Source organism: Gopherus evgoodei, chromosome 21 (genome assembly GCF_007399415.2).
Source record: "Gopherus evgoodei ecotype Sinaloan lineage chromosome 21, rGopEvg1_v1.p, whole genome shotgun sequence".
Classification (NCBI taxonomy): domain Eukaryota; kingdom Metazoa; phylum Chordata; order Testudines; family Testudinidae; genus Gopherus; species Gopherus evgoodei.
The window spans coordinates 6,911,308-6,925,238 of record NC_044342.1 but is presented as its reverse complement, the minus strand read 5'-3'; the positions used below and the strand labels follow the sequence as shown (position 1 = coordinate 6,925,238).

At 39.8% G+C, this 13,931-nt stretch overlaps 1 protein-coding gene across 1 annotated transcript; it reads right to left on the bottom strand.

Annotated features, from left to right (window-relative positions):
- Positions 1-13,041: 13,041 nt before the first annotated feature.
- On the bottom strand, positions 13,042-13,719 carry LOC115637833 (olfactory receptor 5V1-like). The gene has a single exon (XM_030539450.1). The coding sequence runs from the start codon at positions 13,717-13,719 to the stop codon at positions 13,042-13,044; it is 678 nt and encodes a 225-aa protein (XP_030395310.1).
- Between the last annotated feature and the right edge of the window lie 212 nt (positions 13,720-13,931).

The window sequence follows — 13,931 nt, the reverse complement described above, 5'->3', positions numbered from 1 at the left end:
ACCCTGGACAATTAGCAATTACATTTCTGTTTTTTAAGTGCACTGAAAAATGAAATTGTTTCTGCAATACAGAACTGTCTTTAAACTTCAGAGATGGGCTGACCCAGATTACAATCTCACTTGCACTTGTTGATTAAGGTCAAGAATATGAGTTTACTATGCATTGTGCAAACACTGACAGAAATCAACTTTATTGAGATGTGTATGTTGCAATAACATCCTGATCCCTTGGAGATTGTACAATTTATCTCAGCTTCTCAATAATAAGTTCCTGTAGGGCATGGAATAGGGGTGTAATAATTTCATCTTGAAATTTCCAAATGAATACAATTGGTCTCTAGGCAAAAAGGTTACAGAAATAGCTATCAGTGATGACAAGAGATTGGTGGAGCTGGGAGTCATGTCATTCTACTCTGTGATGGGACATGGTCTCCACTTCACCACAATTGCACCATCTCTCTGGGCACTAATTGCCCCACCATTCTGGCACTCTCAGAATAAATCTTAGAATGCCCGGGACCCCTTTCATCCCTAGAGGACAGAGTTCAGGCACATTGGCAAGGTGTGCATGCAAGGAAAATTCACAACCACTTTCAGGTTGTAGCTGATCTGTTGTAAGCCAAGGACAGCATTCTTCTGGGATGTCAGCTCTTCACACCATGAATTTCTAGGTCTCCAGTTCAGATCTATCCCATGGCAGGAGTTACTCCAGTTCATTACACTTACATGGCTGCTTCTGGGTCTTATATGTAATGAGTTTAGTGGGTCTCAGTCGAGCTCCCTGTGGACAAGTGTCCACAGGGGTGTTCCTAGACTTGCTGCGAGCAACTGACACCCTAGGCGAACCATGCAATGAGAGCCTCCAAACCCCAAGGGCAAATGTAGGCTCAGGTTTTTGATAAACTGAGAAACATTTTGCCCCTTTTTTTCCTTTTAATGTTTTTTAAATGTTTTATTTATTTATTTTTTAAACAGAGGCTTAAATATTTACTTTGTCTGTCCCTCTGTCCAACCAATGTTTTTGAGACCAGATAAAATAGAGACACAAAATTTTCAGAATAGATTTGTACAGGACACGTAGATGATATTTCAGTCCAATTTCAAATAAAAATACATTAAAAATGTTAATTATTTCTTACTATTACAAATCCAATACCATCCATTACGTTATCCTGTTTAAACTGCCGCTACCACCACATCCAATATAGAAAGAAATAAGAAAACTGTTCAAAGAACTTTAACCTGTATTTACAAAACACTGAATAAAAAACACTGTGCTCTTAAAACATGACTTTTCTTGCTTTAAGTTTTGAAAATTCAGTAACTAGTTCTTTTAGACCCAGTTTTCCAGCTATTTCATACTCTATTGACATTGTGGCAAGTCCAACAAGTCTCTCTTGCACTATTGTTGAACTCAGATATGTTTTTTTTATCAATTTTAGCTTTGAGAAGCTACATTCTCCACTAGCTAAGGAAACTGGCAAAGTTAAAAGAATACATAGAGCTATAAAAGTGTTTGGAAAACTGTCTGTGAGTTTATTTTCACAAACAAACTTCAGTACTTCTTCAGGAGTGGAATGTTTCTTAAGTCGTCTTGAAAAAGCCGGAAGCTCACTACAGAAATCTGTAGCATCAATGTCTTTTGAATTTTCATGAGTCAATGCTGAATCCAGTGTTATACAAAATTTTCTTATCTGTTTTACTGTTTTCTTTTGCAAGCTGTGGATATCATATAGAAAGCCAAATAGTGACTCTAGCTGCTGCATCTGTTGAAAATTTTTGCAACCAAGTGAATAGCAGTATCAAGGACTGTGAAGCAGAAAGTCACTTTGAACCTTCGTTTTGGGTTCTGAATGGGTGTGTCTCATCCTTCATGTGAAAACTGCTGTTTCCTTTGCCGAATGCAAACTGGTTCTGGTTCAAATTCGGCCAGAAAGTCTATTTCTTCAGCAAGCTCGAGAATCTCCCAGTGTTCTTTCAAATCCTTCATCACTTCTGAATTCCTCCAGAAGAGTTTTAGTTTGCTTCAGTTTTTGAATAGCAAAATGTATGTTTAAGTTATTTTCCTTAAGCTGCTTACTAGTGAGGTTAATCTTGAAAAAGATATTATACCGCAAAATGAGTGAAGTCACAAATGTGAACTTGGAAAGGCCATTAGCAAGAGCTTCTGCATCTGAGTGTGCCACATTGCCAGATGATCCAGTAAAGGTAGTATTATCATCAGGAATTTCAGTTATGACATCATAAATGTTTCCAAGTTCACAGCAAAGAGGCTTCAAAGCGTCAGTGAGACTCTCCCATCTTGTCTGACTAAGTGGTTTTATAGTTAGAGAACTCACACGGTGAGTCAGAATCTTCCAGTGGTGTGTTAAGTCTGAGAAATACACATAAACAGCTTGCACCATGTCAAAGAAACTGCTTGCTTCCAAACAGGATCTAGCAGCAGCAGCAGAGGAAGTGCAAGGAACGAAAAAGGCCCTAGGATTGATTTCCATCATTCTCCTTTGCACACCATTGTCTTCACTCTTCATATTATTCCCATTATCATAGGCTTGGCCACTTAAGTTTTCGACAGATAATGACATAGTTTCAAGCTCTTGTAGAATAGTTTCAGTCATAAATGCTCCAGCCATCAACTTCAGTGGTATGAAACCCCCCAAAATGTTCCTTTATGAGCACTTAAACATTATCTTTATCTGCAGACTTTTCCATATCCACAAAATGAATGATCATCATTTGTTCAACATGACTCACATCTGGTGTACAGGTGACTATTATTGAAAAGTATTTTGCAGAATCGACAGCTTCTACAAATTTCTATTTAATGGCATTTGCTAGGATTTGAATCAGTTTATTCTGTATATTGTTTCCTAAGTAATGAACCTGTGTTTCATGATCAGTTGATAACATTTATGTAGATGCTTCTTCATGACTGAATCAAACAAAGGTAGGTATTTAACAAATATTAAAATGTTTCCATTACCTGGAGTGCATAATTTTTCATTTCTACCACAGCCGCGGAATGCTAACTTTTGCTCACTGAGAACTCTCACTGAAGCAATCAGAGGCACTAATATTTGTTGCCAATATTCTTCTTTGTCCCTGATCACACGTACATTTTCTTCATTGATAGATTTTCTTTTTTTTCAATCATAATTCAAGTTCTTTCCAATTTTGAAAGCATTTCACATGTTCTGTACTTTTCATGTGAAGAGAGAATTGAAGATATGTTTTTCCAGTGCTTCGAATCATTTTCAGTCAGAGATGTACCAATTGCTTGATTTTTAAAATTTGTAGCGAAAGCAAAACACAGAGTCCTTTGATAATAAATATTGTAACCAGTTTTGATGAATTTCTTTCCCATTAGTGAGTTTCCTCTTGTAATACTGACCAGATAATTTTCTTTTATTTGAAATTCAATAACGGTAAGTTCAAAGTAGAACACTTAATGAAAATTCAAATGCACAACCACAAAATTGGGAAAACTAGCTAAGTGATGGTACTGCTGAAAAGAATCTTGGGTTTATAGTGGATCACAAATTGAATATGAGTCAGCAATGCGATACATTTTTAAAAAAAAGGCTAATATCATTCTGGGGTTTATTAACATGAGAGGCATTTATTAGAAATGGGAGGTAATTCAGCAATGGTGAGACCCCAGTTGGAGTACTGTGTCCAGTTCTGCGTGTCACATTTCAGAAAAGATGTGGATACATTGGAGAGTTCAGAGGAAAGCAACAAAATATGAAAAAAAAAAAAAGTTTTAGAAAACCTGTCTCATGAGGAAAAGTTTAAAAATCTGGTCATGTTTAGTCTTGAGAAAAGAAAGACTGGGGGTGGTGGAAGAGGTGTGTCTGAAACCAATCTTTAAATATGTTGAGGGGTGTTATTGAAGAAGATGGTGAACAATTGTTCTTCATAGCCACTGAAGGTAGGACAAGAAGGAGCAGGTTTAATCTGCAGCAAAGGAGGTTTAGGTTAGAAGTTAGGAAAAGCTTTCTAACTCTCAGGGAAGTTAAGCTCTGGAAGAGGCTTCCAAGAGAGGTTGTGGGATTCCCATCACTGGAGGATTCTAAGAACAGGTTGAACAAAGGGATGGCCTGAATATTCCTTCCAGACCTACATTTCTAATACTCTTAGCTTCCTTTCAAAAGCCTGATGTTACCTGTGCTGTTCCAGAAGCAGATCAGGGCCCTACTGCGACTTATAGAGTCCCATTCTGGCATCTAGTTCCCTTCATGCTTCCTGAAGGGACTAATTAGCACCAACTCTGTGGCTGTCCCAGATAACTTAACCCTCCAAACGAGTTTATCTCTGCTGTTTAGCATTTTGGTGTCTCCATTGTGCTCACCACAAAATTGGCCAGAATTTCAATGTTCCCTGCATCAGCAGGACCTCTCTGAACACAGATGATGATTCAGGGCCCTTCTTGGAACCCCCTCTAGTTTGTCTATGTCATTCCGGTAAGACAGTATGCAGCCTTGTTACAGATAAGAAATGGAGGCAGATAAAATATTAATTTACTTGCCCAAGCCCCCACAGTGATGGAGCAGGGAATCGATCTCTTCTGAAAGCAAACCTAATGCATTACCCACTAGCCTATTTTAAGTTTTACCATGTTGAAGGAAGGAATGATGTATCATTTTAGGTTTCCTGCAAAATTGTTATCCTGCCCGCATTTTGGAGCTTTATCACACATTGCATCCTTTGTTTAGACTTGGAGAAATACAAGATATGCTATTGGATTAAGCAATTGATGGATCTATGCCATATACCAGTAAAAGCTTTGGGGGGAGGATAGCTCAGTGGTTTTAGCATTGGCTTGCTAAACCAAGAATTGTAAGCTCAACCCTTGAGAGTGCCACTTAGGGATCTGGGGCTGAATGAGTACTTGGTCCTGCTAGTGAAGGCTGGGGGCTGGATTTGATGACCTTTCAGGGTCCCTTGCAACTCTATGAGATAGGTATATATCCATTTATTATTAAGTTGCATGTGTGTGAGTGTTTAAATTGCTCCATGACTTAGCAGAATTTCCTGATCAGGACTGTAAAAACATGTTTTGCACTTCACTGCTTTCAACAATACAGAACTCTTTAATGTAACAGTGTAATTATCACACCAATCCTTTCAAATGCATCTGATAGCTGTATTTATCATAGAATATCAGAATTAGAATGAACTCAGGAAGTTATCGAGTCCAACTCCCTGCTCAAAGCAGGACCCACTCCCAGACAGATTTTTGCCCCAGATCCCTTAATGCCCCTATCAAGGTTCCTTCCCCACTCTGAACTCTAGGGTACAGATGTTGGGACCGTCATGAGAACCGCTAAGCTTACTTACCATTTTAGATTTGGTTTAACTGCTACTACCCAAATTATTTATGAGTCATAACTCTGGCTACCTTCCCTCCGCACCTGAATATCTCCCTCCCAAGTACTATAATCCTTCCCTGAGTAGCCTTGAGAGACTTCTCCACCAATTTCCTGGTGAACACCGATCCTGACCTGGTGAACACTTCTGTGAGCAGTGCCCTTCAACACCCTATTTCTGTTTAAATGATTGCTCATGAAAGCCTCAGCACACACACAAACATTATGAACAAAAGCAAAAATGTCTTCTTCCTGTTACAACCATTATCTTCCCCAGGATTCCCAATTGATGATTCCGTCTTTCATCTTGAAACAATGGACAGTAAGCTGTTCAGAATAGTGCTATTTCCTTTTGAATAGTCTTTATGTAACTACAGATGACACTGCACAAATAGAACATTAATACCTAGTTCTTGTAAGAACATAAGAACAGCCATATATGGTCAGACCAAAGGTCCATCTAGCTCAGTGTCCTAGCTTCCTACAGTGGCTAATGCCTGGTGCCCCAGAGAGAATGAACAGAATCGATAATCATAATGTGATCCATCCCCTGTCGCCCATTCCCAACTTCTGGCACACAGGCTAGGACACCATCCCTTCCCATTCTGGCTAATAGTGGATCTACCCTCCATGAATTTATCTAGTCCTTTTCTTTTAATCCTGTTATAGTCTTGGCCTTCACAACATCATCTGGCAAAGAATTCCACAGGTTGACTTATATAGCATTTGTCATCAATAGCTCACAAAGCACTTTGAAAAGGAAGTCAGCATCCTCACCTCCATTTTACAAATTAGGAAACTAGGATACAGAGAGATGTAGGGCTGGATTTTTGAAGGCATTTAGGCACCTAAATGCTTATAAAATCTTTCCTAAAAACACCCAGCAGTACTAGGACTAAAACATATGTTTCCTGCAGCCCCCTTCAGTTTTCTATCCATTATGCTTCATTGTTAGCAATTTTAAAATGTTAGTTAAAACATTTCAACTCAGGTGGCTACACTTAGGCACTGGAAACCATAGGTAGGTATCACAGTAATCGGTCTGAACTTCAGAGATGCTAAACCCTCCCAGATTCAGACAGATGTCAATGGGAGCTCTTCACGCTGCTCATCTCTGACAAGCAGGCTATTCATTTAGATTGACGGTGTATTGATTTCATAGGGGAAATTTTTTTTTATTCAGAATTTTCCTTTTGTTCAATAGAAATCCAACAGTCCTCAAAATAAATAAATAAATAGTTTAAAAAACACTAAAATGATATTTTTTTCCAGCTTTTAAAATACAAAATGACAAAAAATTACAATGTTGCTTTTTTTGTTAAACTATTTAGTTTTCAGATTTCTAAAACCAAACATTTCTCAAGGGGTGGGGTTCTTTAATTACAAATAATAACAATAAACAAAACAGAAAACAAAGCGAATAAATCTTTGCAAAATTTCCTATGAAAAACAAGTGACATTTTTTGGCCAGGACTAACTATTATCATTCTTGCTGATGATAGCAATTTGGTAACTGCCTTGCTTTTCAGTTGTTGAAGACTACAGATTTTCTAGGAGCAAGATCTATATGGTGCTATTGACATCAACAGCAGAACTCCCATTGTCTGAACCAGAACAAGGATCTGCCATGGTTCAAACAAACCAGCCTCATTGTACCTTCTTCAGCAAATGGGCTTGATTCTACACTGCCTTGCATCTTGTGATCCGTGCCTATATAAAATGTATGTAAGACACAACCACATTGGAATGCTAACATTTTTCACCTACTTTGTGCTGAGTTATGCCCAAGTATATATTCTGATTCAAGACAAAGAAGAACCAATTTTTCAGATCTTCAGTTCCAGGGAACAGCACAGATACACACCATCAGAGGAGCCCGTTCAATTTATTTACCAAATTACTTGTTTCTGAAAATGTTTACTTACCAAAAGAGTCAATCTTCTCTTTGTGATTTCTCTTCACTTTTGCTAGACTTGGTATCACAGTTCCATACTGCAAAACATGAAGGTTAGTCAAAACAAAGGCTAGAGTGTGATAAGTCTCTTGTGTTTTCATTACTTTGTCTATGCCACGGTGAATCAGATACACATGCAGCCTTGCCACCTAACTCAGGACATGATCAAAAGTTTGATGAAATAAGTGGAAAGGCAACATAGTTTGTTCTTTCTTGGCTGTGCTACTCATGTGTAATAACCTTTACACTGCTGTGTGATTGTACAAGACACTTTGTTTATATTGTAGGCTTGCTAGTCTTATGTCTTTAGTATTCCGGAAAATTAGGGCTTGTATTATACAAATTGATTCTATCTATCTATCTATCTATCTATCTATCTATCTATCTATCTATCTATCTATCTATCTATCTATCTATCTATCTCTCTATCTATTCTTATTCAAACCCATCTCTCTCTTTCTCTGTGCAATATCTCACGTTCACTTTCTCCCTCCTTTTCTTTCCCCCTGTCTCACCAATACAGTAAGTAAAAACACTAGGTATTCCTTACCCTGAAAAATCAGTTACTACATGGGAGTGGATCTAATTTATATATAGTTTACATCACTGCCCCTCTCCTGTTGCAAAGAAATACCTTTTATTCTCTGATGCTAGGACCAAGAGTTAATTATTTCTGAAGAGCCTAAACATGTTCTGGTATCTCTGGGACATGTATCACCTGTTTAACATGCTAACAGTGTGCTGGATCAGTAATGAATGGATAATTTACGATGCATAATATGACAGATTTAGAAAGATCTGTACACTTTGACCTATTTTGTTTATTGATTCATCTATGCTCAGATAATGTAAATCACTGCAGCCCCAGTGAAGTCAATGACACCGCACTGGTCATACCAGATGAATAACTGACCCATTATTTCAATTGAATAATATATATTATGACAGTGAATCTGTTCTGGGGAGTGGACAGTGAATGTTAGATTTGGCTTCTTTCTGTTTTGCATAGATACTATCTGCCTCCCTCCCTTTCAGCATAGAAACAGAGCTCCTCACTCTCATTACTATAGTTATCCTCAGCACACCTCTGAAAGGTAGGGCATTGCTATCATCCCAATTTACAGATGGGGAACTGAGGAACACAGAGACTAAATGACTTGCTGTAGGTCACATAGGAAGAATATGGTAGAGTAGCAATTTGCGCTCAAGTCTCCTAAGTCATAAACCAGAACCTGAACCTCTGGATCACCCTTCTGTGGGATGTTGCCCCAGTACATTCCAGTTACTAATAATGTGAATAATGTTCTTGTCACCTTGTAAAGAAAATCATCTAGATCCAGATTGAGATCTTAAAACTACCATGTGTCAAGGCTTAAACCAATCTGCAGATGTGGGGGATTGATCATTACATAATGTCCCATTGCAGGTGCTTTTACACCTTCCTCAGCTGCTGACCACTGCTGGAGACAGGACAGTGAATTACAGAGTGCACCCAGCATGGCACTAACTTCCTTGCTGTCTGCTGCTTGGGAGCTGGCTTTTGTCACTCACTGATGGGTTGGAAGTGTGGAGAGAATTTCTGTTCAGATTTGAGTCCAGGCTGCTCCTGGCTGGCCGAGGCCAGAAGGAAAGTGATTGTGTGAAAGTCGGTAGTGTGAAAGTTTGGCTAAGGCTCCATTAAGCGGGGACGTGGTGTGGGCCCAGAATGTCGGCCTTGGCTCTCTAAGAACAACTTGCCCCACAGTAGCAGGACTCTGGGGAAGACTATTTGCACACCAACACCTACAAAATCTCCACCAAGCAGTGGACCTAACCAGATCAGCCACACCATCACCGGTTCATTCACCTGCACATCCACCAATGTAATATATGCCATCAATGCCCCTCTGCTATGTACATCGGCCAAACTGGACTGTCTCTACAGAAAAGGATAAATGGACACAAATCAGATATTAGGAATGACAATATACAAAAACCTGTAGGAGAGCACTTCAACCTCCCTGGCCACACTACAGCAGATCTTATGGTGGCCACCCTGCAGCAAAAAAACTTCAGGACCAGACTTCAAAGAGAAACTACTGAGCTCAAGTTCATCTGCTCAGGATTAAACAAAGACTGTGAATGGCTTGCCAACTACAAAAACAATTTCTCCTCCCTTGGTTTTCACACCTCAACTGCTAGAACAGGGCCTCATCCTTCCTGATTGAACTAACCTCTTTATCTCTAGCTTGCTTGCATATGTATACCTGCCCTGGAAATTTCCACTACATGCATCTGACGAAGTGGGTATTCACTCACGAAAGCTCATGCTCCAAAACGCCTGTTAGTCTATAAGGTGCGACAGGATTCTTTGCTGCTTTTACAGATCCAGACTAACACGGCTACCCCTCTGATACAGGTTTGTTAAGGTACTGAGGCACTTAGTGGTGTATCCAAAAGCCTCTAGATGCTTAGCACCAATTGATTTCACGACAAAGTCTCTAGCAGGGGGGTGAGGGATGAATGTGGCACACACAGTGGCCTCAGCATAGGAGATTGTGACCCCAGAACCCATCATTGCCACCTGGTAAGGGGGTTTCAAGAATCTCCTGACTCTGATATGTATATTCTGGATCACCAAGGAATGTCAAGTGAGAGATGTGAAGCCAACAGGGAAGAGGCCAAAGGGAAAACAAGAAAAGAGGGTGACACTGCCTATGAATACAAACAATGATCTTTGGGAATATGAGGAGAAGATGGAGGGGAAACCCCCTTTTTCTTGCATATAGGAAGCAAGCAGATAATGTGTTTACTTTCATGAAAAAGGGATCACAACCAAGCTTCTTGAACCACTGCAAAGGGTGTTTTGAGTGGGATACACTTTTGTAGACACAAGATTAGCCCATTAAGTTTAGCCTTCAGAATGCATGGTATGATTTTGTTTCATATGTAAGCTTTTTCCCCCATTATATTGACCTATTATCTCTTGAATCTTTGGTAATAAAGATATCCTTGTTTTCAATGGAGAAGAATTCCATGCACTGCTACAGGTTGTGGATTGACTGGATAAGTGGCAGTTCTGCAGAAAAGGGCCTGGAGATTACAGTGGACAAGAAGCTGGATATGAGTCAGCAGTATCCCCTTGTTGCCAAGAAGGCTAACGACATATTGGGCTGTGTTAGTACAGTAACTCCTTGCTTAACATTGTAGTTCTGTTCCTGAAAAATGTGACTTTAGGCAAAATGATGTTAAGTGAATCCAATTTCCCCATAAGTATTAATGTAAATGAGGGGCATAGGTTCCAGGGAAATTATTTTCACCAGACAAAATACTATATATTGTATTGATATACACACCTGCTGCTAACTTGTAAAGCAAAGTGAGGCCTAGCATTGCCAAGAAAAGAGAATGTTTGGGTGGATGACTGGTGATAGTGTCAGGGAACTGATACCCAGAGAAGCAGAGACTAGTCTCCCTCTGGCTAGAGGTGTGGTGTATGTGTGTTTTGGGGGGGTAACATAGTGACTCACAATCCTGTGTATGCCAAGAATCATCACATGTGTGTTGGGTGGGGCAGGAAATCAGGAACCTTGGTATGAGAGGAAGAGGACATGGGGCCACAGAGAGCCCCTGAAATAAGGGGAAGAATGTGTAATCATGGTATTCGGAGACGGGGAAGAAAGAGGGAATTCAGTGCTCTTGGCCTGAGGCATAAGAGGGTAATGGTGATGGACATAGATCCTCTTGCATGGGAGGACAATAAGGGACAATGTTGTGGGAACAGAAGAGAATGAGAGGGATCATGGGGAGAAAGAAGGTCACACAGGAACCTCTGGCTTGGGGGTAAAAATTGGGGAACCTGGATTGTGGGGAGGAAGAACAAACAGAATTATTGACAAAAGTCCATGGTTGTTGCAGGTAATCCTTGAAATAGAGGGGGATAGGAGAGTGACACACATAAAGCTCATGAGAGTGGCAGGTAAGTTGCAAAGGAGGGCTACTAGGGTGATCCAAGGAATCGAAAATCTACTTTATGAGAGAACACTCAAAGAGTTTGGTTTGTTTAGCCAAACCAAACGAAGGCTGAGGGGAGATATGATTGTTCTGTATAAACACATAACAGGGATAAATATCAGAGAGGGAGAGGAATTATTTAAATTAAGCATCAATGTGGACACAAGAATAAATGGATATAAACAGGCCATCAACAAGCCTAGGCTTGAAATTAGACAAAGGTTTCTAACCATCAGAGGAGTGAAGTTCTGGGAGAGCGTTCCACAAGGAGCAGTGGGGGCAAAAAAACAACTTGTTTCAAGAATGAGATTGATAAGTTAATGGAGGGGATGGTAAGAGAGGACTGTCTTTAATCATTCTTGTGGCTCTTCTTTGTAACCTTCCAGTTTATCAAACATCCTTCTTGAATAGTGGACAGCAGAACTGATTGGACATAAGAACATAAAAACTACCATAAGGATCAGACCAATGATCCATGTAACCTAGGATTCTGTCTCCAACAGTGGCCAGTTCCACAGCTTCAGGAAAAGTGTACAGAACAAGACTACTGTGAAGAGATTCATCCCTGTCTTTCCTTCCTGGCTTCTGTCAGTGAGAGTTTAAGGTTACCACAAGCATGAGTTTACATCCCTTGACCATCTTGTCTAATAAGCATTGATAGACCCACAGTACAACCCTCCATTATCCAGCTCTCCATATTAACTGAACAACCAGTGCACACAGGTCCAGAAGTGGGCAATATCGCCTGTGTCTGCTGGATAGTGCTGCGGTCTAGGGGTTCTGCAACAATTTTTATAGTGCGGGTGCTGAGAGCCATTGAACCAAACTGTAAACCCTGTATAGGATGGAAATCACTTCAAGACAGGAGGTGCAACAGCACCCTCATCACCCCTATTTCCAACATCTATTTTTTATGATCCAGTCTGGCCCGGTCCCAATTAGATCAGAAAAACAGGGTGATGTTATATTTTCTATAAACTTAACTTGTTCTTTTTTTGTCCACGGTTACACTTTTGGCCATCACAAAATCCTTTGACAATGAAATCCATGGGTTGATTATATGCTGTATCAAAAATATTTTCTCTTGTTTGTATTAAATGTGTTGTATATTAATTTCATTTGGTGACTTGTATTTTTTGTATTGTGGGAAATAGTAAACAACATTTCACTATCCTCTTTTTCCACATCATTCATAACTTTATAGATCTCTATCATCTCGCCTTTAATTGTCTTTTCCTAAAACAAGCTACCCTAATCTTTTCAGTTTCTCTTGATATGGAAGCCATTCCATACCATTGATTATCTTTATTTCGCTTTTCCAAACCTTCTCCAGTTCCACTATGTCTTTTCTGACATGGGGTGACCAGAACTGGACAAAATATTCCGGCAGCAGTTGCACCAGTGCCAAACACAGAAGTAAAATAATCTTTATACTCCTTCTCAAAATTCCCCTGATTATGCTAGCCACAAACAAATAAGATATTTGGCCACAGTGTCACACTGGGACTTCATGTTCAGATGATTATCCACCATGATACCCAAATCTTTTGGGGGGGGGGGTCTAATAGAATAGAGTTAGAATCTAGTCCACAATTTTACATATAATACAGATAAGTTTTTCACAACCTCCTACAAAATGAAGAAGTCTGTCCCTCATTAATTACCTCACCTTTTCTGAATGTGAACACTGAAGACTCAGTTATCGACATCCTTCAATAAACACTTTTATGTTACATGAGCAACATATGCTTTTTTCAACATATTCACCATGGCTCTTTTCACCTCCTTGTTTTTCAGGCTGTAGATGATGAGGTTTAACATGGGGGTCAAGATGCTGTACTGGATGGACATCAGCATATCCAGACCCTTGGAGGAGACTGAGCTGGGTCTCACATATTGAAAGGAACCTGTCCCAAAGTATAAAATGACAATGAGAAGGTGGGAGCTGCAGGTGGAGAAGGCTTTACGCCTGCCCTCCATGGAATGTATTCTCAAGATGGTGGCAATTATGTGAATGTAGGAAACCAGTGTGAGCAAGAAGGAGCCGGATCCAAATATTGCAATGGAGGAAAGGAGCACTACTTCATTGCTGAAGGTCTCAGTGCAGGACAAGACCAAGAGTGAAGGGAGCTCACAGGTGAAATGCAATTTTAGCAGAGGAATAGTATTTACCAGAACATCTATAAATCCAATGATCCATGCACCCATCACTAGCTGTTGGCAGAGTCGTTTCTTCATTGTTTCCATATAATGCAGTGGGTCATATATGGCAGCATATCGGTCATAAGCTATAGCTGCAAGAGTGAAAATTTCAGCATCAAATGACAAAATAATAAAGAACATTTGGGTAATGCAGCCATTGGCAGAAATGGTTTTCTTCTCTGCTAGGAAGTTTTCCAGCATTTTGGGGACAATGGTGGAGGAATAGCAGATGTCATCATAGGATCAATGGGACAGAAAGAAGTGCATGGGAGATTGAAAATGAGGATCAACCTTTATCACCAACATGATAAGCATGTTCCCCAGTAAGGTTATTACATAAATAACTAAAAATATGAAGAAGAGGAAAACCTGGAGCTGTGGGTCACTGGAAATTCCTAAGAGAATAAATTTGG